Here is a 27,335-nt window from a genome sequence, read left to right on the forward strand (position 1 = left end):
TTCATTTTCACGATTGATTGCAATGAGCTCTCAAGATTTAAATTTATCTATTAGAAAACGACTCTGAGAGACAGTTTCAGCAAAAAAATATCGATATAGACGTGACTTTCATGTAAAATCACAAAATTGTATATTTTTTACTTTTAAAGTGACCCACAATCAATTTTTTGGAGCACGTATGAAAGAAATTCTGTTATTATAAAATGAAATAAGTCCTAAAACCGCAACTAAATACTATATTTAACCTCTTATGGCACTTTAAACTTACATAACAATAACGGTCTTTGCTCCATACATTTAAGAGAAGGTACCATAAGGTCATAAATTTAATAATACATCACTACAAAACATCAATTACATTGAAGTTTATCTTTTATGAATTGAAAATATTAATTTACATTAAACTGCCACACATTTAATTAGTTCCTCGTCATAATAATCTTAAAAAAGACCTATTATTTGTATGTAAAGAAAAGGTACCTTGTGGTTAAGTTACATGATGAGGCATGATGATCATGGAACAGTTAGGATAAACAAATAATATTTTGGGGTTAAGATGGTATAAATCGTCTATTTCCTATCAATAATATATTTTGGTTGCCATTGAAGACAAGCGGCTTTGAGGTTCGATGACCTCAGATATCCCCTATGGCAATGCGTCGGGTATTGGCATTTTTCAGCAAACCAATGGCAGATTTATTGCATGCGACCAAACCAAATGAAGATTACTCTAGTTAAGAAAGACTTGACGAGAGTAACTTTGGTATAATAGCAGGCTACTTGGATTTGTAATGTCGGTCGATGTACGGTTATAATATTTGCTAGGCCCTTCGACCAGAACTGAAATTATAAAATTAGTTTTTCAGAATGCTAATACAGTTCTCTACCAAACTTCTTTTCCCGTATTGACTAGTTATTTTTGGGAATTTTCAATGACTTTTCCATAAGGTACCTTTTCTACTAAACTCTGAGACGACATTACTAGGCTTATAACTAACATATAACAAAAATAAAAACAGGTAAACAAACTTTAAGCATTAAGGTTTCAGATCGCCCAATAAAAAAAATTGAGCATTTTTCTACCTTTTTACAAAACATTTAATATCTCCGAAACTAGAAACCCTCATAAGGTACCTTTACCTATGGAACGTCACATATTTGTGTTTTTGATAGAAAGTGACGTTAATATACTAGGCAAGGACATAGATTCGCATGTCCTTTGGCAACTGAGACAAGATATCCACGCCGTTGAATTCAAAATGGCTGCGGCGTGTTCAGTGGCTCAAAATTAAGAAGAACACAGTGACTCATGAGTCACTGTGTACATGGTACAAAAGGCCATGCATATTTGAAAAAGAACTACATGTTTCGTCACTAAGACATGCAAATATTGCAACGCAATAAATAACAAGTGTATTTTTCATATAAAAATACACTTATATGCAAGAAACACTTTTGCGCTCGTTTGTACTAATATTGTACTAAAGCGGAAACAGTGGCTCAGTCGCCCATATCTCGCTATATAACTGTAGCACCCTCACGTGTTAGAATAGGCCTGATGACAAATTTTAAAATCCCTTTTATTATTGTCGGTACACATGTATTGGTTCCGAAAAACACAATATTTCAGCTATACTCATAAGATTTAACATAAATAATTGCATTTTATTATAGCTAGTTCAAACCTCGCGCGAAAACAAACTTACAGTTACGAATTTCCCTTGAATCCGAATGATATTGTTAATTCAGCACCAAATATTACGATTAGGGATGAAATACATTACAAAAATTTATCACAATAACTCATTTTACACAAAAACTCTCACACGGTTGCAATTTAAGATTAATTATTTAAATACATGTAAATTTTGAGTGAAAATCACCGAGCGCCGGTTTTACTTTTTAATCTTTCATTTTTTCTAGTTACGACAGCCAACATGGCAATGATAGTTCCATTCAGCCAAATAATTATAAAAGTTTGTTGGTGAAATATCGTATTATTTAGATAATAACAAATAGATATCTACTTTATATCGTGTAATAATATTTTTTGGACGTAATAAATGTTTAGTGGCGAAATATTTTTTTTTTTGCACCTTCGACCTCTTTGGTGAGGACGTATGGATTTCGGTCAATGAGGTTGTCTATGTTGCTCTAAGAAATATGTTATGGATTGATGACGTCACTGCTTAGAACGCTTCTGATTGGCGTTTCAGTAATAATGGTCGATTGGAGAATTTTGCACTATTATTTTATTGAATATATTAATAATCCTTATGTTTATACTGAGATTGGGCCATATTTTAGAATCATATTAACATGTATGTTTCTTTGAAGCCTTTATTTCCATGATTCTTTGTTACTTGCAACAGACCTATTACCATTTCTCGCCCATTTGAATTTGTTCGATTACTGAATGTTTCTGCTGTATTAGCATGGAAGCAAATGGCCTCTCTCATCTTGAAATAAGGGTGAGTGAGCCAATGTACCCGGCTATTTTGTCCGAGTCACTGTTCCCTCCTTGACATATATCGTTGTTGCCACATCATTTTGATTTGTTTTCCTTTATATTACGATAATGACCATCACGCCTGATATTACATTGAAAAATTAATAGATGGAAACTCCTTTTAAATTTGTATAATGTTTGTAGATCTCCAAGTGCAAGAAAAAAAGGATAATAAGTTGATCTCAATAATCAAAGATTATCATAAGTGTTTTGGTAGGATAACTTTTATGTGACTGGTATTTATAAATAGTTAAGCCTACATAAATAAATAAACGAGACTGCTTAGACATCATAGTTTTTGATTAATAATAATAGGGCGCTGTTAGATCCGGCGGGTTCTAACAGCGCCCTCTGGCTATCATTTAGGTGTAATAGTATATTTGTAGTTATTTACATATATAAAGCATATACAATAATTGTTATTATTTATATTTATTTATAATATTGTTATTTATTATATAGTTTATTTACATACCTGCACTAGTGTATTATGTCACATGATGTATCATTTTACTCAGCTTGCGACTTGTCCTCTTCTTTCTATTCTCTCAATGACTCGACGTTGACTGAGCCGGAAACCCTTGGTGACCTTATCACGCGTGAATTCCAAAATTCGAAGAAACTTCTTAACCTTTGTCATTTAAATGCCCAGAGCATTCCTAGCCACCATAACGACCTCCTTGATACCTTTTCCAGTTGCTGTGCCCATGCAATTCTGATTTCAGAAACTTGGCTAAAACCGAATCTTCCATCTACTTCATATGGGCTCCCTGGGTATATTCTTCTGCGCAACGACCGCACGGGCAAAGGCGGAGGCGGTGTTGCCATGTACTTGCGCAGTGATGTCCCCTTCAATATTTTATCGTCGTCCCCTTCTCAATTTTCTAACTCCATGGAGCACTTGGTCGTCGAAGTAAATATTAAGGGGGCAAAGGTTGTTCTGGGGGTAGTTTATTGTCCACCTACAGTAGATTATTTTTTATCACTAGAACTACTGCTCGCGTCTTTCATAACATTGGGCACACATCACATAATCATGGGCGATTTTAACACCGATCTCTTGAAAAATAATACCCGTTCCCGCAAGCTATTATCCATCATTGAATCTGCGGCCCTTAATGTGTTGCCTTTAAATCCGACCCATTACAATCCTGACACTTCGGACTCTTGGCTAGATCTCATCTTGACCTCCTCGAGTGACCACGTGGGCAAAGTAGGTCAGTTTGCGGCTCCAGGGTTCTCACGCCATGATCTTGTCTATCTATGTTACAAGGTTCGACCTCCTAAGATGCAATCGGTCTCAATTAAACTGCGTAGTTTTGCTAGGCTCGATGCTGACGCACTAAAACGTGATGCCTGCGCGATAGACTGGACACCAACACTTATAGCACCGACGGTTGACGAGGCGGTTGACTCACTAAACGCGGCGGTATTAAAATTATTTGACACTCATGCGCCCGTCCGTAACGTCAAACTGAAGCGGCCGCCCGCTGCTTGGATTACTCGATCGGTCCGAATTGCAATGACTAGACGTGATCGAGCATTCACTAAGTTTAAAAAGCATAGGTGTGATGACAATTGGACCGCTTATAAAACTGCAAGGAATCGATGCAACATGATAGTGCGAGCTGCGAAAAGGAAATATATTCACGATAATGTCATTGTTTCTTCGCCTGCTGACACATGGAAGTTTCTAAAATCTATCGGTGTGGGTAGCTCTCAGTGTAGTTCTAATTCTTTACCATTCCCTTTAAACGATTTTAATAATCATTTTTCTAAAACTTCTTCCTTAGACCCCACTACAAAGTCTCTTAGTTTATCTTTCATCAGTACTCTGCCATCTCCTTCTATAACTACATTCTCTTTCACCCCGGCTACTGACGACGAGATACGTAAGGTGCTAGTGTCGGTAAAGTCGAATGCGATCGGACATGACGAGATAAGTAGGTTAATGATAATAAATATCTTAGAAAACATTGTACCAATCATCACTTACATTGTAAATTTTTCATTGTCCTCGGGTATTTTCCCTTCTGCGTGGCGTAGTGCCTTTGTTATTCCTCTCCCGAAAACCCCTAATCCCACTCTACTTAAAGAATTCCGCCCAATTTCTATCCTTCCGTTCCTATCAAAGGTCCTCGAGGCTGTTGTCCATAAACAATTGTCTGCCCACATCTTTTCCAACCATCTCCTCTCACCGCTACAGTCAGGTTTCCGCCCAGGTCACAGTACCACCACTGCGCTGCTAAAGGTCGTTGAAGATGTAAGGCTTGGCATTGAATCTTCACTAGTTACTGTCTTGGTCCTAATTGACTTCTCGAACGCATTCAACGCAGTAAATCACGATCTCCTCCTCGCTACACTTAATCACCTAAATATCTCGTCGTCAGTGGCAGAGTGGTTTGCATCCTACCTACAGGGACGCCGCCAGGCCGTCCGAGCTGATCAGTCGCTTTCCGACTGGTGCGACCTAACTTCGGGCGTTCCTCAGGGTGGTATACTTTCTCCCTTGCTTTTTTCCGTTTTTATTAACTTGATTACAACCAAAATTAAGTGCTCCTACCATTTATATGCTGATGACCTACAACTTTACACCCAATCGAGGCTTGAGGACGTGGATGAGGCTATCTCGAGATTGAATGATGACCTCAATCGCATCTCATCTTGGTCCAAAGACTTCGGAATTGCTGTGAATCCCTCCAAGTGTCAGGCTATCATTATCGGGAATCCGCGTCTGGTATTAAATAAGGACTTCACGTATGTTGCACCGATTCTCTTCGAAAATATTGTCATCCCTTTTTCCACCAAAGTTAAAAACTTAGGATTGCTGTTTGACTGTGGCCTGACCTGGGAACCCCAAGTGTCCGATGTGTGTCGAAGAGTTACGTATACCTTGCGCTCGCTATATAGGTTTAAACATTTTCTACCGATTTCTACCAAAACTCTCCTTATTCAAGCACTGGTGTTACCTGTCATTGATTATTGTGATGTGTGCTGCACTAATGTGACGCAAGAATTACTGGACAAGCTCGACCGACTACAGAACAACTGTATTCGGTTCATTTATGGCCTCCGGAAATATGACCACGTATCCGCCTTTCGCCATAAACTCAACTGGCTTCGTATTCGTGAGCGCAGAAGTCTCAAAAGTTTATGCACCCTGTTCTCCATTCTATTTGACCCAGTGGCGCCAGATTACTTGAGATCTGAATTTAAATTTGTAACTGCCCGACCCGGATGCGAACTTCGCACTGCTCGTAAACTTGTTTTAGCTGTCCCGCATCACCGTTCTAGTGCTATGTCCAAATCATTCACCGTGCAAGCCATCCGTCTCTGGAATGATTTGCCTCTCAGCATACGACAAGCCGATACTAAGTTAACGTTCAAGCGCAAGCTGCGCAAGTATCTTTTTGAAAAGTCTCATAATTAAATCATAGTAAATTAGGAGCAGGTATATATATGTATATATATATATATATATATATATATTATATATCATTATTGTATACATATACGTATATATCGTTGTTGTATATATATTTATTTTATCTTCGTATTACATTTATATTTGTACCTATTAATTTTAAGCATCAAGTTTTAGTGTTTTTACATACCCCGCACCAACTATGCTTCTCTGTTTGGCCTAAAGGTTGACTGGTAGAGAATGCCGTGTAGCATTAAGTCCGCCTTTTGTCACTGTATATTTTTTACTGTGCAATAAAGTTTAAAATAAATAAATAAATAAATAAATTAATTTGTATACAGTAGAGTCACTGTGTACTGTTAGAGTCCCTGTGTACTATAGGGTAGAGTCACAGTACCCCAGTACCGGTACACAGTGGCTCATTTCCCTTTTTTTTAAACCTAGACTAGCTACTTTATTACTGTATTCATTGAAAAACTGATAATGCAGGGGGACAGATGAATAATCAAAGTATAATTTGGATGGCCGAAAAAATCATAGTCACTGTTGCCGACCCGACCCTACTGTTTGACTACAGACGTAGATATTCATCGAATGTCACCGATGTAAACTAGAAAAATGGTTTCGCAATTTTATACGATTCTACCACAAATATTCCAAAAAAGATTCCCAAAGATGCAAGAAAAAATACATTTAATACATTGATATAGAATAAGAACTGGATACCCAATCAGCCGCAAAAAATGGCCCCGCAAAAGTAACGTTAAAACAGATCACGCGTTACTTTTTCGTTTAGTCTTGTATGGACCGCTCAAATGTGAAGTTGTCAACAATGTCGTAAAATGGTCGTAAAAATATGCAAAAACAACAATGATAAAACGAGGAAAAAGCATGGAATGTATTTCTTTCGGTTAGTTCTTTGGATAGCATTACATAATTTATGTAATCTGGTGGTAATTTCATGATTTTGAATAAATTATTTTGTTAGTACCAAAGAAGGGATGTGAAGGAACAAAAATATAATGAGTCGATGTGAGGCCAATACTTTTTTATTTTTATATGGAATTCGTAAGATATAATATTATGTTTAAATTCAAGATTTCCAAGAAAACCTATGCGACGTGCAGAGTGGACTGCTATTATAGCAAGAGATAGGGGTGATGCAGTTTTAAACAAGGCAAAACGGCACTTGTGTGTTCGGCGCATTTCCCTGTTTCCGACATATACACGACCAATAAGGGCTTACATCGACTAACTGTAAATGTTAAACCTGTCTGAACACAGTGACAACCACAGGATTTTTTTGATAAAGACCATAACCAATCAGTACCAGTAGCGACCTGAATGTCCCCGTGCACTATATTGCAAAGAACGAAAGTTCGAAGAGTATTATGTAGATCTAAAATACACAGTTATTTAATAAGTTGAATTTATTTCAAGGAAAATATAATAAATTTATAAATTTATTTTATGATAACTTACACGGGTTGTTACCATGAATTAATTTTATTTGAACTCCCGATCAAATTAAATTTGTTTCATTTATTACTTCGGTTTTTCTGTACAGTAATACCTATTAAAATGTACCAAAGGGACTCCATTCGTTCATTATTCTCGTTTGACGTTGTTTGACGTAAATACAAAGGTGAAGTTACGTTTAGTGCCATCGGACTTAAAGTTTTAACAGTGCTGGTAATAATGTTTACAAATTTGACACTTAATGCTTACGACAGTAAGTTCTTTTTCGTACAAAACATTTATCTTGACTCAAAATTTACGTAAGCGTTTTTATCATCAATGCAAATTTGCAGCTAATGTCATTCTGATCCACATTTTGTTGACATTTTTGTTCCGCTCTGTGTGTCTATTTCTAATATTAAGTCAGTGATTTAATACAATAAAATGTACATCTCAAAAAGTATGAAGAATTGCGTAGCATTTCAATAATCATTGTTTTTAATTTTAGGCTCATGGGAGCCTGGGGTCGGCTTGACAACTAATCCCAAGAATTGGCGTAGGCACTAGTTTTTACCAAAGCGACTGCCATCTGACCTTCCAACCCAGAGGGTAAACTAGACATTATTGGGATTAGTCCGGTTTACTCACGATGTTTTCCTTCACCGAAAAGCGACTGGTAAATATCAAATGATATTTCGTACATAAGTTCCAAAAACTCATTGATACGAGCCGGGGTTTGAACCCGCTACCTCCGGATTGAAAGTCAAACTCAAATAGCAGTTATTTTAATATCAAATCAAACATAGTTTTGGAGTATAGATAAAAATATAGAATTCAAGATAGAATTTCATTTCATCATGCTATTTTCTTATTTCAGCTTTGCTTCTGTTTGCGCAGCTTTGTATCATCGTTACATGCTTAGGTATCTTCGGAAACAATAGCATGTATTTAACAATTGGGTACTTTCCTCTACTTAAAATAAATTATTTCACACCGTGCACGAAATAAAGCACCAGATCATTATTAGAAAAACATAGATAGCAGTTATTTTTAAACAAAATTTCTATTTAATAAATCGGATGGAAGTATAAAAAGTAGGTGAGTTGACTGTGACGTCACTACACACGTTTTCATATAAATTCCATATTAGCAAATCGTTTTGACAGTTCTAAAAAAGAAGCTGATTTGACTAGTAGGAAAGTAGCCAATTATTTATGCTTAAAATACACGGTGTAACATGAGGAAACCGAATAATTTTAACCACGCATTTCTGAGGTCAAAAGAAGGAAAAAATGAATTATGAGTTTAGGTCAATTTCGCCAAAAAAAAATTTTTTTTTGTTTTGTTTTTTTTTTTCAATTTTTAAATGTATTTGTACATAAAAAGAAATGTTATTGGTAAACTTGTGACTTAAAATTGATTTTTACATGTTTTTTTCGTAAAACCTACTTTTTGCAAAGTGTTACTTGTCACTTTTTGACATCTATCAATAAGGATATTTAGACCACGTCCCATAGCAGCAACATCACCATCAAAAAGGCCTTTTACACTATGTAGCAATAAAAACTTGAATTTTTTTAAATTAATATTATCTCTTAAACTAGGCGAATTTCAAAAAAGTTTATAGGACATTTTTGTCTCTAAATATGATCAGGAATACGCTGTTAAAATTATTCGGTTTCCTCATGTTACACCGTGTATATATTTTTACTCCAGCACTTGAATCTGTCAATTAAATGACTGACAGTGATATCTAAATTAATTTCATTTGCGCCCTCTAGTGTCCAGTGGCACCCTCATTGGGGGAATTGTGTTTTCTAATAAACCAATTAATTTATGTACAGTCACCTGCAATAATATGTCACACAACGAAGGCCGCAAAAATATCTGACACGATCTTATTTGTAGAACCATAAGAGCAAGTCACATATTTTTGCAGTCTTCGAAGAGTAACATATTATTGCTGGTGACTGTACATATAAATCAGTATATTACTATTGTTGTCCTACTAATTCCCCAACTTTTAGTCTTTGTCACATAGTTATTTTTTTCTTTATCACCTAAACGGAAAAATGTATGGCCACTATATGCCGTTCTCTGAATTATCTACAAATTCGTAAATAGGTACTTAGTTAAAACAAAAACATTAAATTAAAACAATGAATGTAAGTGTTATAGATACTTCATCGTACACTTCCAAGGTTTTGGCTCAAAATTAGAGGTAATTATCAGGAAAATCTACACACGAAATATCAATTATTTTATTTCTCCACCATACCTAGGTGTAAACTACATTTAGTACAAGTGATATAGGGTGTTTTCCATGCAGCTGGTATGATGGACCTTTCCGGCGTATATAGCTAACTTATACAATTCATTTAGGTACATTTAAAATATAAGTTATACACTGAAAGATTCAAATAAATAAACAATATGTCAATCCACCTCACATAATATACCTACAACTAGCAATAGGAACGTACAATGTCAGTTTAATACATATTCAATTACCTACAAGATTGATTTACTCTCGTATCCTTCGATTTTATTTATCATTTTAGGTGTTAGCTGCTGTCTTAAAACGGTAGGTACATAATACTCGTAGGTCTTAAAATTATCCGGGCCTGTTTAAAAAAAAACTATTTATTCTGGTTTTGTAACATCAACCCTTGAATTTTAAAACCCCTTATTATGTACCTGTTGCACAAAATACTATTTTAGAATGCCGCATGTTACAAACCAGGCCTTCAAAAATAAGTTTGTTAGAAGATCACTTACAAAAGTAGTTTGACTAAAGCTGGCGTGAACTGATCGAAGAAGTTACTACCGGTTGATTTGTCAGAACGTCATTCACATAATACGTAATAGAAATTATTTCATTCACCCCAGCATTGGTAAACTCGGTCTGATATTTTCGACTAGGTAGGATATTCTGAATTTTTTTATTGTTTTGTTTATTACAATATATTTTACAATATTTTTAGGCAAGAATGTCGGGCTAGTTCCTAGATAAATACCTCCTCTGTCTACGCTTACGCTTCTGTTGTTCGTTACTCTATTATCATTTATAAGGTCAAGCCATTTTTACCGACGTGGAATCGTTTAAGGTCGGAAGTTCGTGTCCAATAACGTGATCCTAGTCTTGTTGTCAAAGATTCTGCTTCGTGCCAAATTCCAGATTGCATTGGTACGTTGTCAGCGACGTCACAATGCAACAAGCTGACCCCGTCACGGGGTCAGCCGTCGAAGAAGTGTCTTGACAGTAGTGATTAGCTGATTAGAGCCGTAGATATCCAAATGACTCCAATCGCGTTAGTAGCGTAGCGGCTAAAGCCGATTCCACGACGCTAAGTGTGGTGAGGCCTATAAGAGTTTGGTTGAATGCTAGCACGTTGGTACGGCTAATGATGGCGTGGGTTGTGTAGGGCGTGAAAAGCGAGCGCGACGGGCCGGCGTCCCTGCTCGTATCGGTGCCTTTGCCGTCCACCAGCCACGGACTCAACCTCAGCGCCCAAGCACAGGTTATTTTCGAGACCACTACCACCAGCCCTTATTTAATCGAAACGAATTGTACAGGTCTAGAAAAGAAAAATTTAAGCAAAAAAAAAATGTCACTATACGTCCTAAAAAATCTTCCCCTGAATTACGAAACCGTATGGAGTTTTCGTGACGCGAAGGTAAATTAAATACATTTTTTGTTAGGATTTCGTGTTTTGTCTGCCCAGAATGAGGAACTCTTCAAACTTACCATTTATTTTTTCTAAATCTGACGTAAAATCATAACATAACTATTTTATTATGCTTTAATTTTAATACTAGCCTCTGGTAGTATCTACTAAAAATGTCCTAATATATTCCCCAATATCCAATTTCAAAAATTCTTTATCGCAAAAAGCAGATAAATATTTGATTAGGTATACTGTAACTGTAACGATCGATTAATGGGCCCATGCCGAGCCGTGGGTTGAATGTTTGTAGGATTACCACTCGCATCCCGATCAACACTGATATACCTACATAGGGCAGCGCATTCAATGGGTACTAACCTGAAAATCTTGTTTACTGTTGTTATGTGGTAATACCACTGAATGACGTGTGTATTGAATCGTTCGCCTCCCCTGTTGAATCACATCACATGTTATTGATAACTGTGGCTAAAAAGTTCACAAAGGGTCGATTTATGTTTTCATTGGTTCGTTTCACATTAAAATAACGGTTGTGTGGTCCCGAGTGAACAGATCTTTTACTATAACGTGCCATTTGGTTTGTAATGTTAAATATGTACTTGTTGCACGTGAAAGAGTTGGTTCTCACTATGGTGCCTGTTATAACTTATAAGAGATCTGTTGACTGCTTAACTTTATTTAGCTGTATCTAGGAATACTAACCGCCTTGCCTTCATGTTGCGTAACTATAGCATTGATTATGCATGTTCTCTTCATCGAGAGAATTCCTGAAGATGCTTGGCTTGCGCGACTCATGAATACATTAACAATGTAATATGTTCTCGGTTCAGGTAGGGCTACTGCTCAAACGGATAGTATTCAACTTGGCTTTTCAAACTTATTTAACTTTTATTCGTATGCGTCACAAAAAAAAACCGGGCAAGTGCGAGTCGGACTCGCGCACGAAGGGTTCCGTACCATAATGCAAAAAAAAAAACAAAAAAAAAACGGTCACCCATCCAAATACTGACCACTCCCGACGTTGCTTAACTTTGGTCAAAAATCACGTTTGTTGTATGGGAGCCCCATTTAAATCTTTATTTTATTCTGTTTTTAGTATTTGTTGTTATAGCGGCAACAGAAATACATCATCTGTGAAAATTTTAACTGTCTAGCTATCACGGTTCGTGAGATACAGCCTGGTGACAGACGGACGGACGGACGGACGGACGGACGGACGGACAGCGAAGTCTTAGTAATAGGGTCCCGTTTTACCCTTTGGGTACGGAACCCTAAAAAGAAAATAAGGTATAACTGTCATCCATATAAAAATGAGTATTGAAATTAATAGTCAAGAATACTTACATAAATAGGATGTTGAAAAGACACATTTTGGTGAAGCTAGAAGTAGACACAGGCATTTTACAAACGTGTTTTTAGATTATTTTTTCTGGCTAATACCAAGATGCTATATGGTTAATGGTGGCACGTGCCCCCAGATATATGAAAATACATTTTAATATACCTAACTAATACTAATAGGTCTGTAAAGGACCAAAACTCGGTATTATTTCATATAAACCGATACCAGTATTCAATTACGGGATTACGCTTGTTAAAATCTATACATACCGCAAGATATCAAACATACATTGCGAATTTAGGATGATGTTGTTGTTTTATTTTATATATGTGACAGTTCTTGACAGGCATAGGGCGATATGCTGTTTGAGATCGATCTTTTTATCTATCAGTTACGTAGGCTGCCCTGAAAGATTCGGGAATTCAATATTAAATTGAGTTTTGAAGCTTACATATTCCGAACGCGGATCCACGTTAGTAGGTATAGAGCTTAATTTCAGTAAGTATTGAATTCTTATTAATTGGATTCGGGTTTCAGCATATGAAAGGTAAAAAACCGGGCAAGTGCGAGTCGGACTCGCGCACGAAGGGTTCAGTACCATAATGCAAAAAAAAAAACCAAAAAATAGCAAAAAAAAAAACGGTCACCCATCCAAGTACTGACCACTCCCGACGTTGCTTAACTTTGGTCAAAAATCACGTTTGTTGTATGGGAGCCCCTTTTAAATCTTTATTTTATTCTGTTTTTAGTATTTGTTTTTATAGCGGCAACAGAAATACATCATCTGTGAAAATTTCAACTGTCTAGCTATCACGGTTCGTGAGATACAGCCTGGTGACAGACGGACGGACGCACGGACGGACGGACGGACGGTCGGACGGACGGACGGACAGCGAAGTCTTAGTAATAGGGTCCCGTTTTACCCTTTGGGTACGGAACCCTAAAAATTAATTAAAATTCAATACTACCTGCACGCATCCACGTTCCGGCATTTGAGAGGCTCTAAAAGGGTCTATGAAGATGAGCCCAAGTCGTCAAAATTTGTATGTTACCGCAGCATAGCCAAAAATATTGTGAGCACGTTTGTCTCGAAATCGGGTCACGTGACGACCAGGTGTCATCTCCCATATAATTTATCCTTAAAACGCCAAATCTCGCAAAATTTTATTGAGATGACATTTGTCAGCGTGCCCTTTCTGTTTGAAAATTACTGTAATCTGCGAAAAATGACCCTAATCGACGTGTCATCCTTCACCACGATAATGACGGGCCTCACACCGCTCGTAGAACAAATGACTATCGGGTGGCAAAGTCTAATTACTGGACCATCCTGCATACAGCCCTGATGACTTTATTTAATATTCCCAAAAATCTAAAATAAGATGCATAGTCAGCGTTTTCAGACGCCGAAATTTGATTTGTAACATTTTACAGTTAGTATTTTCCTGACGTTGGTGTGGTAAGAAGAAATTTTATGTTTCACTAGGTAGCAAAATTTGTTTTTACACTCGTACCTTGAAACCCTTGCAACACTCAAGATGCCACTTTTTTGAAATCCTTCGCTGCGATATCATAAGTCATAATATTCGCACGAGAGGTTAAACAACAACTTATCCCTTGTAAAACAAAAATAACTGTTAGGGTCTGTGCGGAAAGAGAAGAGTCGTAGAACGTATGGGCTCCCCTACATTTCACGATTTTCTTCTCTTTCCGCACAGACTCTATTCCATTTAAAGGCTTTTTTTCTATTCCCGAAACTTTCAGTTTGCCCTTCGTAATGATTATATATCTTTGTAGTTTCGATGTTTGTTGCTAACAACTTATTCTAGTAATTACCTACTTGTATTAAACATTTCAATTTATATTCAATAAAGGTAACAGCACCGCCAGAGATGTCGGCACCTTCGCCTCATATATTCCATCAACCCCAAAAACAGGCAAGTATTCATATAAAGATACCTCACCTAATTTAAAAATATAAATTAAATATGTAGTCCGTTTTTTTAGTAATATTTTTATACCCTCAAAAAAAGAGTAGTGGAAACTTTGTTCCTCCAAAATTAAATTTGAGTAAGTATGCACCGAATTCTAGTGTCGTTTAAGTACCTATATGTATATTATTGTATCGCAATATTTGAAATCATTTTGGAAGAAAAAGTTAATTACCACTACGGGGTATAGTGCAGGGTGCCTTATGCTTGAGAATAGGGGTATTGAAAACCCATTTCACGCATTCAATGTCAAAGTTGTGTGTGGCCCACACTTTTGAGCCATGTGTAATAAATAGGGTGTTGCTTATTTCGACGAAATTGAAATTTTCTATGTCTCACCCCCTTAAATTGTTCTCTTTCACTAAAAAACAAATGTGGATATTTTTTCAGAATTTTCAATTACGTTTTAGGGGTTGCTACCGAATTTTTAAAATTTGGACCCTCCATACAAGATTATTTTTTTTTTGTCTTTTTTCCTCGTTTTTAGGGTTCCGTACCCAAAGGGTAAAACGGCACCCTATTACTAAGACTCCGCTGTCCGTCCGTCCGTCCGTCCGTCTATCACCAGGCTGTATCTCACGAACCGTGATAGCTAGACAGTTGAAATTTTCACAGATGATGTATTTCTGTTGCCGCTATAACAACAAATATTAAAAACAGAATAAAATAAAGATTTAAGTGGGGCTCCCATACAACAAACGTGATTTTTGACCGAAGTTAAGCAACGTCGGGCGGGGTCAGTACTTGGATGGGTGGCCGTTTTTATAGATAATGGTACGGAACCCTTCGTGTGCGAGTCCGACTCGCACTTGGCCATTTTTTTTTATGAGACAACGGGTCAGGGTGTATTAATGTTTAACATAAAATAATCCCACTATTTTTTTAAAGCTTATTATGCGTGTTTTAGGCGTTCTAAATATTCATTCAGCAGTGCGCACTCCTAAAACAGGAATAAAAATTATTTAAAAATATATATTGACTATACCTAGTATTGAATTACATATAAATAGCTTCCATATACTTTGACTCACTGTCTCACTTAAAAAAAAAACGAAAAATTAAAAAAAAAATCAAGATGTATGAAGGATCCAAATTTTCTAAATTCGGTAGCGACCCCTAAAACGAAATTAAAAATTCTAAAATAAATCCACATTTGTTTTTTAGTGAAAGAGAACAATTTAAGAGCGCTCTTACAAGAAAAGTCGAAATAATGCAAAATTGATGATACTAGTCGACGAAATTCAGGACTTTGCGCTCATTATTAGAAACAATGAGTACTTGTTCCAGTAAAAGCGTCTTCTTATCTTTATAAATATCGTTGTAAATATTAGAAAAAGGACTTATTAAATTAGTAATGATTTTTTTTCTGATGGTCGTTTCCGAAAAACCCCGTGAAGCACTGAATGGCGAGCTCTTATTTGGAAATGTTGAGAATTTTACTCTGCTAAACCTGGCTATTTTGTATTACTAATACCCTGTACTTTAGGCATATCAAACTATATTTTTCCTACATACCTTTGAGAAAGAGAAAATCAAAGTAAAACGAACTCGATTTTCTCTCCGAAACAAGTGTCAATTCCTACGAAAATCTACTTAATATCGAAGTCATTTTCATACTCAAGCAATCTGCAACGTTTGCTTATACTGTTGGTATACATTAGTGTTTATGAAATTCTACTATAATTTTTTGGCAATTTTTTGAAAACTACTCTATATTACCGATGACGCGCGCTGCGCCAGCTCAGTGCCGCGGCAGAGCTTGTAGAGGCAGGACGTGTGTCGGTCGGCTCCGCACATTTTCAACGGCGACGACGAGGTTTTTTATCATTGTGTGCGGCGGGCGCCGTGTAAAACGCTATACTGTGTGCGTGTAAACCGCAACGAGAGACTTTGATCCTAGCACCGTTTTTATAGTATTATAATTTATAATGGTACAGTTTAATAAACTACCGGACAGGATTAAAAATATTTGAAACGACCTGACATTCTATATGTATTTATTTGACTCAAGATAGTACTCAGGGTCTGATGATGGAGCCGGAAGGTGGTCACCGGTACCAATCAACCATGCAACTAAACCACTTCGTGTTTGGGCTCGTTTGATTCGTCTCAACAAGATCTTTGACACAAGATAGTACTCAGGGTCTGATGATGGAGCCGGCAGGTGGTCACCGGTACCAATCAACCATGCCACTAAACCACTTCGTGTTTAGGCTCGTTTTATTCGTTTCTATAAGATCTTTGACACAAGATAGTACTCAGGGTCTGATGTTGGAGCCGGAAGGTGGTCACCGGTACCAATCAACCATGCAACTAAACCACTTCGTGTTTAGGCTCGTTTGATTCGTCTCAACAAGACCTTGGACACAAGATAGTACTCAGGATCTGATGATGGAGCTGGAAGGTGGCCACGGGTACCAGTCTACCGTGTAACTGAACCACTTCGTGTTTGGGCTCGTTTGATTTGTCGCAACAAGATCTTTGACACAAGGTAGTACTGAGGGTCTGATGATGGATCCGGAAGGTGGTGACCGGTACCAATCAACCATGCAACTAAACTACTTCGTGTTTGGCTTCGTTCGATTCGTCGCAACAAGATCTTTGACACAAGTTAGTACTCAGGGTCTGATGATGGAGCTGGACTGTGGCCACGGGTACCAGTCTACCATGTAACTGAACCACTTCGTGTTTGGGCTCGTTTGATTTGTCGCAACAAGATCTTTGACACAAGGTAGTACTGAGGGTCTGATGATGGATCCGGAAGGTGGTCACCGGTACCAATCAACCATGCAACTAAACCACTTCGTGTTTGGGCTCGTTTGATTCGGCTCAACAAGATCTTTGACTTAAGATAGTACTCAGGGTCTGATGATGGAGCCGGAAGGTGGTCACCAGTACCAATCAACAATGCAACTAAACCACTTCGTGTTTAGGCTCGTTTTATTCGTCTCAACAAGATCTTTGACTTAAGATAGTACTCAGGGTCTGATGATGGAGCCGGAAGGTGGTCACCGGTACCAATCAACCATGCAACTAAACCACTTCGTGTTTGGGCTCGTTTGATTCGTCTCAACAAGATCTTTGGCACAAGATAATACTCAGGGTCTGATGATGGAGCCGGAAGGTGGTCACCGGTACCAATCAACCATGCAACTAAACCACTTCGTGTTTAGGCTCGTTTGATTCGTCTCAACAAGATCTTTGACACAAGATAGTACTCAGGGTCTGATGATGGAGCCGGCAGGTGGTCACCGGTACCAATCAACCATGCCACTAAACCACTTCGTGTTTAGGCTCGTTTTATTCGTTTCTATAAGATCTTTGACACAAGATAGTACTCAGGGTCTGATGTTGGAGCCGGAAGGTGGTCACCGGTACCAATCAACCATGCAACTAACCCACTTCGTGTTTAGGCTCGTTTGATTCGTCTCAACAAGACCTTGGACACAAGATAGTACTCAGGATCTGATGATGGAGCTGGAAGGTGGCCACGGGTACCAGTCTACCGTGTAACTGAACCACTTCGTGTTTGGGCTCGTTTGATTTGTCGCAACAAGATCTTTGACACAAGGTAGTACTGAGGGTCTGATGATGGATCCGGAAGGTGGTCACCGGTACCAATCAACCATGCAACTAAACCACTTCGTGTTTGGCTTCGTTCGATTCGTCGCAACAAGATCTTTGACACAAGTTAGTACTCAGGGTCTGATGATGGAGCTGGACTGTGGCCACGGGTACCAGTGTACCATGTAACTGAACCACTTCGTGTTTGGGCTCGTTTGATTCGTCGCAATAAGATGTTTGACACAAGATACTACTCAGGGTCTGATGATGGAGCTGATGATGACAGACAGGTACCCGTCGCCACCTTCGCGCTCCATCATCAGACCCTGAGTACTACCTTGTGTCAAAGATCTTGTTGAGATGAATAAAACGTGCCTAAACACGAAATGGTTTAGTTGCATGGTTGATTGGTACCGGTGACCACCTTCCGGCTCAAACATCAGACCCTGAGTACTATCTTGTGTCAAAGATCTTGTTGAAACGAATAAAACGAGCCTAAACACGAAATGGTTTAGTTGCATGGTTGATTGGTACCGGTGACCACCTTCCAGCTCCATCATCAGACTCTGAGTATCACCTAGTGTCAAAGATCTTGTTGAGACGAATCAAACGATCCTAAACACGATGTGGTTTAGTTGCAGGGTTGATTGGTAATGGTACCTTCCAGCTCCATCATCAGACCCTGAGTACTGTCTTGTGTCAAAGATCTTGTTGAGACGAATCAAACGAGCCCAAACACGAAGTTGTTTAGTTACATGATAGACTGGTACCCGTGGCCACCTTCAAGCTCCATCATCAGACCCTGTGTATCTTCAGTGTCAAAGATCTTGTTGAGACGAATCAAACGAGCCTAATCATGTTACTACATGGTTGATTGGTATCCGTGACCACCTTAATCATCATCAGATCCTCAGTACCAGTTCGTTTTTAAACCCTCGTTGATACAAACTTTACAACCTATAGGTTCCAAATGCAATGACGAAACATGTAAATAAGCGAGTAGGTACCTATAATTTCTTTCGAGTAATATACCTTTATAAGTACAAGTATGGGGCTATTCATAAATTACGTCGTTTCAAATGGGAGGAGTGGGGGGGTCTGGACATCGGATGATGGTAACATGACGTAGGAGGAAACAGATTCATCCGAAGCTTGATTTTTGGATGATTTGAGGGGTGGGGGGGGTCAAAAATCGTCAAAAATAGATGACGTAATTTATGAACAGCCCCTATGTACATTTGCACTGCATTTAGTATTTTCGTACTTACCAAATAACAGTTTTAGAACTTTAAAAGTTAAGTACAGTTAGTGTTGTTATGGTTGATTTCAATATGCTTCGCGAAGGATCAAGAATGTTTAATCCATCATTGTAGTGCGAGTGTGGTAGAAGGGGTCGGCGTACTGAGCTCGCACGGCCTGCCGCAGCGCGTAAAATACCTAAACTCGCTCAACGCCGAAATGTAATAGCGCTCTTAAGGGGGTGAGACATAGAAAATTTCAATTTCGACGAAATAAGCAACACCCTAATGTGTAAAACAAAAAAAAGGAGTATCTATGGCTAAAAGAACACTTTCAATGAAAAATTCCATGGTATGTACAAAACAACCCCCTTTTAAATCTGCCCAAGAGCATGGTGACGCCCTTGAGTCTGCCCATTGTGACGGACGGGCCAATACGGAACCCTACACTGAAAGAAATAAAACATTGCACGGGTGAACATGAACAACACACACCCACTATCCCTACAACTCCCACTATCTTCAATGGATTTATAAGCTTCTTGGGCTTTAACTCTTGTGACTTATTAGTCAAACGGCCATATGTTTGTTGTTAGATAGGTTTTTTTTTTCACGAGAAAATAATCAATTGATCTCAGATATAATAAAAAAAAATCTATCTCACTAATCCGCAAAAAAATATAAACTTATAAAAGTTATAAACAATTAAAATCAAACGTGTCAATCGTCGGTAAATATTAATAGGTAGTTTCAAAATTGAACAGATACAAGTGTTATTCATTAAGTACCTACTATCATATTTACTCGTATAATACACTAATTAGTGTAACGTATGGTTTTCCTGCTGTTTTCCGTGAACGTGTTACTTTGTAAAACAACACGTAACTTAAATGTTTGCAGAATAGATTATTCCTTGAAAAATACCTTATAATCGGCATTTAGTACCTGCTCCCCCAACCCCTCGGCTACCTGCGCGGGCTGCGCTCTGCGCGCACGCCGCCGCGCGCCGCCATGTGACCGCCAGGCGCGCCATTCAGTCGTGCGACGATGCCGCTGCCGATGCCGGCCCACATCTGCTATCGTTCCCTTCGCGGTGGGATATCACACTTGCGCGTACACTGTGACATATAGGCTAACCTTGTGTTTGTTATCACTCAATTTGTGTGCTTCCCAAATACAAAATTACAATGTCCGGTATTAGTGTAATTGCTAAATTACCTACTTCTGAATATTAAGAATGGTAAGCGTTTAAAGTTTAAGCTCGACAAATAATAATCCAATAAATTAGATTGGAACAATATGAGCCCACTGAGCGGGCAATGTCACAGTGCTTCAATAAATTAAACCCAATAAAGAATTTAGACTGAAAATATGGGTAAGGCTGCGATGTACAATTTTAGAATAATGTACTACATTCAGCCGTTAATTATACTTAGCCGGAATGACACGGCATGCATTGTATTTATTGCATTCCGCCGTAAAAACTTGGAAGGTTTGATACGCTGATAATCATTTGTTTCTGTAGGTACACATTTATTACTTCTTAGGAGTTGTGAATGATTGTTAAGGAAAGGCGGTAAAGTAGTTGTATGTTTCAGGCCGCCATGGAGCCGGGGATGAGCCACTCGCCGCACGGAGTCCCGGCGCGCAGCAGCTGGGGCGGCCTCAACGTCACCTACGAGATGCAGCAAGACCCCAGCAAATCCAGGTTGCCATTGTCTACTGATTCCTACCTTTTGTTTTGTTTCTTTACGTCGTACTATGCGAACGTTAATAATAGTTTGTGACTGCTACATAATGAAAGGCAATAAAATACGAGTGCAAGTTTAAGAAACGAACGTACAGATGTGATGTAGTGCATAATTATTTATCATCGTATTTTCACGGAAACGTACGAACATGTCTTGCTATTTCGAGGTCGACTGAAGTAGCATGACAAATACGAACGTTTCCGAGATAGTTCGATGGAAAACAATTATGCACTCCATCACATCTGTAGTGAGTTTCTTAAAAGGACCACATGAGAGTTTTAATGCCTCATTATGTACAGTTACATACACTTTTTATTTATCTACACACATATTATAATCTCTATATTGATGTATTCACTAACCACGTATTAAAGCCGGCATTGAGGCATCGTTGCCTCTGGTGGCATTCGCGGATATGAGGCGCCGCCTACGAAATTTCTACATCGCTCATTTACCACGAAACTTTTGCTATATTTAGTTTAAAAACAACAAAACAAATTAATGTTATACTTACAAACTAATTAAAAGATACACTGTACGTTAAATGTCGGTAAATGAAATCTTTTTTCAGGCTTGTCACTTGCATGTCACGCATCCGGAGTTTTTGTAAATTCAGAGACAAACTAGAGTCGGGGGCCGATTGCCATATCGTTCGATACCAACGAACACGCGAGATTTGTCAAAATAGTTTGCAAATGACATTTCGCATTGCATACCTTGCGAATAAAATGTCATCTCGACTAATATTAGAGATCAAATCCAATTGCTTTTTTTGTTCGAAATTTGAATGTCACTACCAAATCGATATTGATATAATAATGAAGCAATAATAACATTATCATAGATAAGAAATTTGATGTAACAAAACAGTTTATCTTAATGCAGGCCATTATTTGTGGATATTGAAAGCATCATAGAGGGTTTATGAGATGTATCTCAATATAAATAGTGTCCATAAGTTACATTTTGAACTATTGACCGCACAATGATATCCTTAATTATGTTTTGTTAGTCATTTCGCACGCATGATATGTCCATGTAAGTAAATATCGCTTATAATTTCGTAAGAGCATTAGCGAGGTCCTAGCTCTGCTACTATAAATGCTGACTGTACCAAGTAGACAAAACCATGCTTCTAAATATCTACCATTATCTAATACGAGGGGTGTTCAAAATATTCTCGGTATGAGAATGAAAACAAACAAGTACGAAAAGTTTGATATTTTTATTTTTCAATATACTCCCCCCCTATGTTAATCCCCTTAAAAGATCGATCAATTTTTTTTTTTAATCCCTCATAAAAATATTTTTTATCTTTGGTGTAAAAATGCTCCTCCACTGCAGCCTTCAATGCTTCATCGTCAGAAAAAAAAATTCCACGCAGATCCTTTTTAAGATTGGGGAACAAAAAGAAGTCGCTGGGGGCTAAGTCCGGACTATACGGTGGGTGAGTAACAGTTTCAAACCCACATTCAACAATAGCTGCCTTGGCAATATGAGCAGTATGGACGGGGGCGTTGTCACACAGAAGCAGAACACCTTTGGTTAACTTTCCTCGCCTCTTTTCTTTGATTGCATCCTTTAATTGACGTAGAATGTTAGCGTAGTACTGTCGTGTGATATTTACACCTTTTTCTTTATAATCGATTAGTAATATTCCTTCACAATCCCAAAATATCGTGGCCATGACCTTGCCAGCTGAAGGGACGACCTTGAACTTTTTGGGATGAGCTGAACCCTTAATGTGCCACTGCATGGACTCTTGTTTACTCTCTGGGTCATAATGATGAACCCAGGTTTCATCTCCAGTAACTATTCTTTGCAGCACCTCATTAGGATTTTCACCGCACAGGTCAATAACATCGGAACAACACGCTACACGCATGTCTTTTTGAAGCCGAGTCAGCATTCGCGGAACCCATCTTGCACTTACTTTTGACATATTAAGATGGTCATGGATAATATCATGTACGATACCAATAGAAAGATTGGTTACTTGAGCTATAGATTTTACCTTCACTCGACCATCTTCCAATATAAGTTTTTCCACTTTATCAATATTTTCTTGTGAAGTAGCTACTACAGGCCGACCAGGTCTAGGGTCATCTTCAATACTCTCCCTTCCACGTTTAAATTCGCTTGACCACTTTTGAATGGTAGATAGAGAAGGAGCAGACTCACGGTAAACACAATCCATTTCCTCTTTTATGGTTTTTTGATTTTTACCCTGTTTTGTCGAGAATCTTATGACGCATTGATGTTCTAATTTAGTTAACATTGTCAATTCGCACATGATGTTCATGTTTGTTCAGCAATTGCAGAAAAACAAAAGAACATCTCGGTTCCAATTATATTTTTTTTTAATGTCAATGAATAAACCTTAGCGGCCAGTAACGAAAGAAATTTAAGAAGAGGTTGTAAGATATCAATACCGAGAATATTTTGAACGCCCCTCGTAGCTTTATCAAAAGAGATACTGTAGAGATTAATTTATATTTGTAAAACGAAGAGAGTGGCAGGGGCGTGGGGCGTTGTTTTTTTAACTTGGAAGTACATATACCCTAGGCATGGGCACTAGAGTTGGAGTGCACACGACAACAATATCATATACATATTGACAGGGAGTTTTTAAGTATTAGTATATTTTTTTCGTACCGATAGCAAGTTACCAACTGCAAGCTGGACCAAAAAGTTTATCGTGCGCTTCAAGTCACTCATCATCATGTTTATCACTAATTCATTCATTAAATACTGTTTTTGCGATTAGTACCTTATCTGTGTAGCTGTGTGTGTGATCATTCACCTCAATTCTCTTGGCGATACCTATATGTATAACGAATAATGTGTATGTCCAGCGTGAGCTGCCTGCCCGGGTCCAGTAAAGACGGCGGGCTGGCGGTGGCGGGCATGGGCGGCATGCCGCCCGTCACGGTGCGCAACAAGAAGCGCGCCGCCATGGCCTCCTCCGTCGTCACCATGGCCAGCAACCCCACTACGTCCACTATACGTAAGTACTTAACACTTGTATCCTAGCATTGCCAATATTTACGGTATTTTTCACGCACACTCATGGAATTTGGTATTATAGTAACAATAATATGAGATCCGTGGCTTTCAAATTCAGTGTCTTTATGACGACGAGGCATAGAAATTAGGGATGTACCGACTAGTCGCCGACTAGTCGGGAAAGCCGACTATCCGGCCACATTTGTAGTCGGCGATTAGTCGGCAAAAATGGCCGATTAGTCGGCACTTTGTTAGTGAAAGAAAAACAGAAAAAAAGAAATCAACAGTCAATATTTACCATATGTTTCATGTTTATTTTACTAAAATACCTATTCAGGGTGCATACACAAACTTTAGTTCACATAATTGACCGTTTGATCGTTATCGTAAGTTGGGTGGGCTCAACTAATTCTCGTGTAATTTCATGTGCATGTTCGATAGTAAATTTTTTTATTATTACATACCTATTCCGTTTTTGTTTTTTTTTTTAATGGTGGACCCATGAGGAACTATTAATGTTATTGCAAAATTTAGAGACTTAATCAGGGCACGTTGCTCGTAAAGACGCTGACCACTGGGGATAAGTTCTTAACTGGCGACTACGTATGGGAAATAGAGCCTTGGAAATACCTCCTACAAGCTGTACTGACGGTCTGCTCAGGATCGCAAAATAAAAGAACTAAAGACAGAAATTGAACGAAGATTCTTGTGATAGTCTTTGCACTTGTAGATAACACCTTTTAGCCAAGCTAAATTATGATGAATAGCGCAACCAAAGGAGCAAAACTATTGTTATTCACCTGAACTTATACGAAACTAATGATCTGGCCGACTAGCCGACTAGTCGGCCGACTAATCGGTCATTCGAGCGCCGATTAGTCGGCTAGTCGGCTAGTCGGCCAAATCAATAGTCGGTACATCACTAATAGATATCAAATTCCTTGATTGTGCCTGCCACTAAAATGTATCAATGTAAAAACAGCGCTACTGAACCTTTCTGAAATCGTACTGGCTACTTTCACAACATACACTTCTAGAGTCAGACTATGCTTTGCAGTAAAATATGTAACTATGGCAACACTACTATAAACCTAAATAAAATATAATATAATAAGTCCGTAAAATAAATTAATTGCAAGTTTACCATGGCGACTAACATTTTGAAACCCTTATTTCGTTATATAATATTATTTATTTATTTATTATTAAAATAACAACGAAATCCCGCAAAACTGTAATTTTTATCAGTTTGTCTGCAGGAAATCGTTAAACTAAGCTTAACATTATATTATGTCAGCCTAGTAACGTAGACAAATATAAACCTCACGCGGTAAACTTGGTTAAGTTAGCATGGACTACCAAATAGTAGGTAGTTAGGTAATTAACCCACAGACGTAATAACCGCAATGGTTTGTAATTTCCGCAGAGTCGGCGGCACAGAGCCTGGCCAGCATCCGCCGGCAGCCGCAGCCCACGCCGCCGCCTATCTACCAGGAGACCATAAAGGACTCTCCGCCGAGCTCTCCCAGTAAGTTGTTTAGCTATTTATACAATACTGTCGGGACTATTCCTAAAGACTAACCTCAAACTTGTATACATTTTAAAAATGTTATTAATTATTGGCTCTGTGTGTGTGTAGACCTTGCGAAACCCCATGGCTCCGCCATTTTGAGAAACTCCAAAACTTGAATCGACAGTAAAATTCTATTTAGTTCTTTTTGTTTTATAGTGGTACGTAAAATTGTGAAGATTTATCGAAGGGGCCATTGAGCATGAACAGCCAGCACATGATGCAAATATACATACATCCATCTCCTTCGCCGCATAAATGCGTCCTTTACGTTTGTTGTTTGACGTTTGGCATTGACATAAGTACATATATAACTCAAAACTTAGCAATAGATAAATTAGACCAAAATACTACGTATTTCATCAATAATTGTACATCGATGCCTTGATTTATCAATATAAACGTATGTATTAAGAGCTACTTATCCGTCATATTCAGCAGATAATTCATAAACATCTTTTAAGGGGCCGGTATATGACGTTTTCGATTTAGACCTCACTTTGTAACCATAATTTGTTCAATAAATGTTTAATAATTGCATTAAATTATACGTAAATTTGTTCACGAAGAAACCGTGTACCGACTCTTCATGCCATTATATTTTTAATTTGCTGTTATTCTCTACAAATCGACACTAAAAGTATCAAAAAATCAAAATATGGAGTTCCGTTTGAGACAGAAGCAAAACAATTTTATCTTTGACAGTAATTGAATTATTGTGTGATCTTGAAAGCTAGATAATTCAGCTACCAATTTATTATCGATTTATATTTTTACTCACAAAGACAACACAGAAATTCAATCTCAAATGTAAACTTTCGAACAATTTCCATATATTGACGACATCACTCAAAATTCTTCTTCAAGTCAGATGCCCGCTGGGGCTACACAGGAGCACACATGTACTTCTTCAAATGAAAATGACAGCTTGATTTGCTTGCTTTTGATAATTATATTGACATTAAATCATATACGCACACGAGAAAGCATACTAGTAGATAAATTGTATTTCAAAAAATAGGGAACATAAATATCAGCTCGCGTCTCATTTAAATTTGATTTGCTTTTATTTACGGGTCATTGTGGTTGAAAACCGCAGTAAACTATCTTAAAACAATACGATTACAGTCGAATTTAAGTATTATGTTCCTTCAAAACTCGCTTAAAATGAAAAAAGTTTAAAGACTCATCTTTACTGATTGGGATCAATGTTCATTATGCTGGTATTCAGTTGCGTCATTTTAAAAACGTATTTGACTTCTGTATGTCAATGAATTGTGATGCCAATTGTAATTTTGTATTATATTTAAACTTTTATCTTAAAATATTGCCTATTAACAGGAAGAGTTATGTAATTCGTATAAGTAATATCTGAAAGTCTTGTACCTAGATCTGTAATACCATGGATTGCGACGAATAAATGATTATGATTATGCCGTACGTGCTGTTCTCTGAAAATCTTCAAGTAAAATAACGGCTAGACCAGCACTAAGTACTAGCGAGTTTTTGCGGCTTTGAAGACCGAGATGAAGCTTACAGGCCAATAGCTCTGTGGCCTGATTATTGTTATGTATACCTATCTATCGAATGATTTATAAATTTACTATAAAAAGCAATGTTTTATTTCGATTAGGTCTACATTTTGTGCATATTGCATATCTGAAGTATTTTCATACTAAACTTGAAACTTTCATTGAAACTAAATAAAATATTTATTCCAAATGTACAGGCACCTGCAATTTATGTTACACAATGAAGGCCGCAAAAATATCTGACACGATCTTATTTGTAGAACC

The 27,335-nt window shown here is 37.8% G+C and overlaps 1 protein-coding gene across 7 annotated transcripts in view; it reads left to right on the plus strand.

Moving 5' to 3' along the window:
* Window positions 1-27,335, plus strand: part of LOC134804747 (protein AF-10) — a 453,368-nt gene that overhangs the window by 26,672 nt on the left and 399,361 nt on the right. For 3 of the 7 annotated variants that reach the window (XM_063777957.1, XM_063777951.1, XM_063777952.1), the window contains 5 exons: window positions 10,817-10,912; window positions 14,294-14,356; window positions 20,811-20,920; window positions 23,819-23,970; window positions 25,396-25,497. In XM_063777957.1, the coding sequence (XP_063634027.1) occupies window positions 10,817-10,912; window positions 14,294-14,356; window positions 20,811-20,920; window positions 23,819-23,970; window positions 25,396-25,497 (523 nt within the window). The remainder of the gene's footprint in view (window positions 1-10,816; window positions 10,913-14,293; window positions 14,357-20,810; window positions 20,921-23,818; window positions 23,971-25,395; window positions 25,498-27,335) is intronic. The other 4 variants (XM_063777955.1, XM_063777956.1, XM_063777954.1 and 1 more) reach the window with 3 other exon arrangements.

This window comes from Cydia splendana, chromosome Z (assembly GCF_910591565.1).
Source record: "Cydia splendana chromosome Z, ilCydSple1.2, whole genome shotgun sequence".
Classification (NCBI taxonomy): domain Eukaryota; kingdom Metazoa; phylum Arthropoda; class Insecta; order Lepidoptera; family Tortricidae; genus Cydia; species Cydia splendana.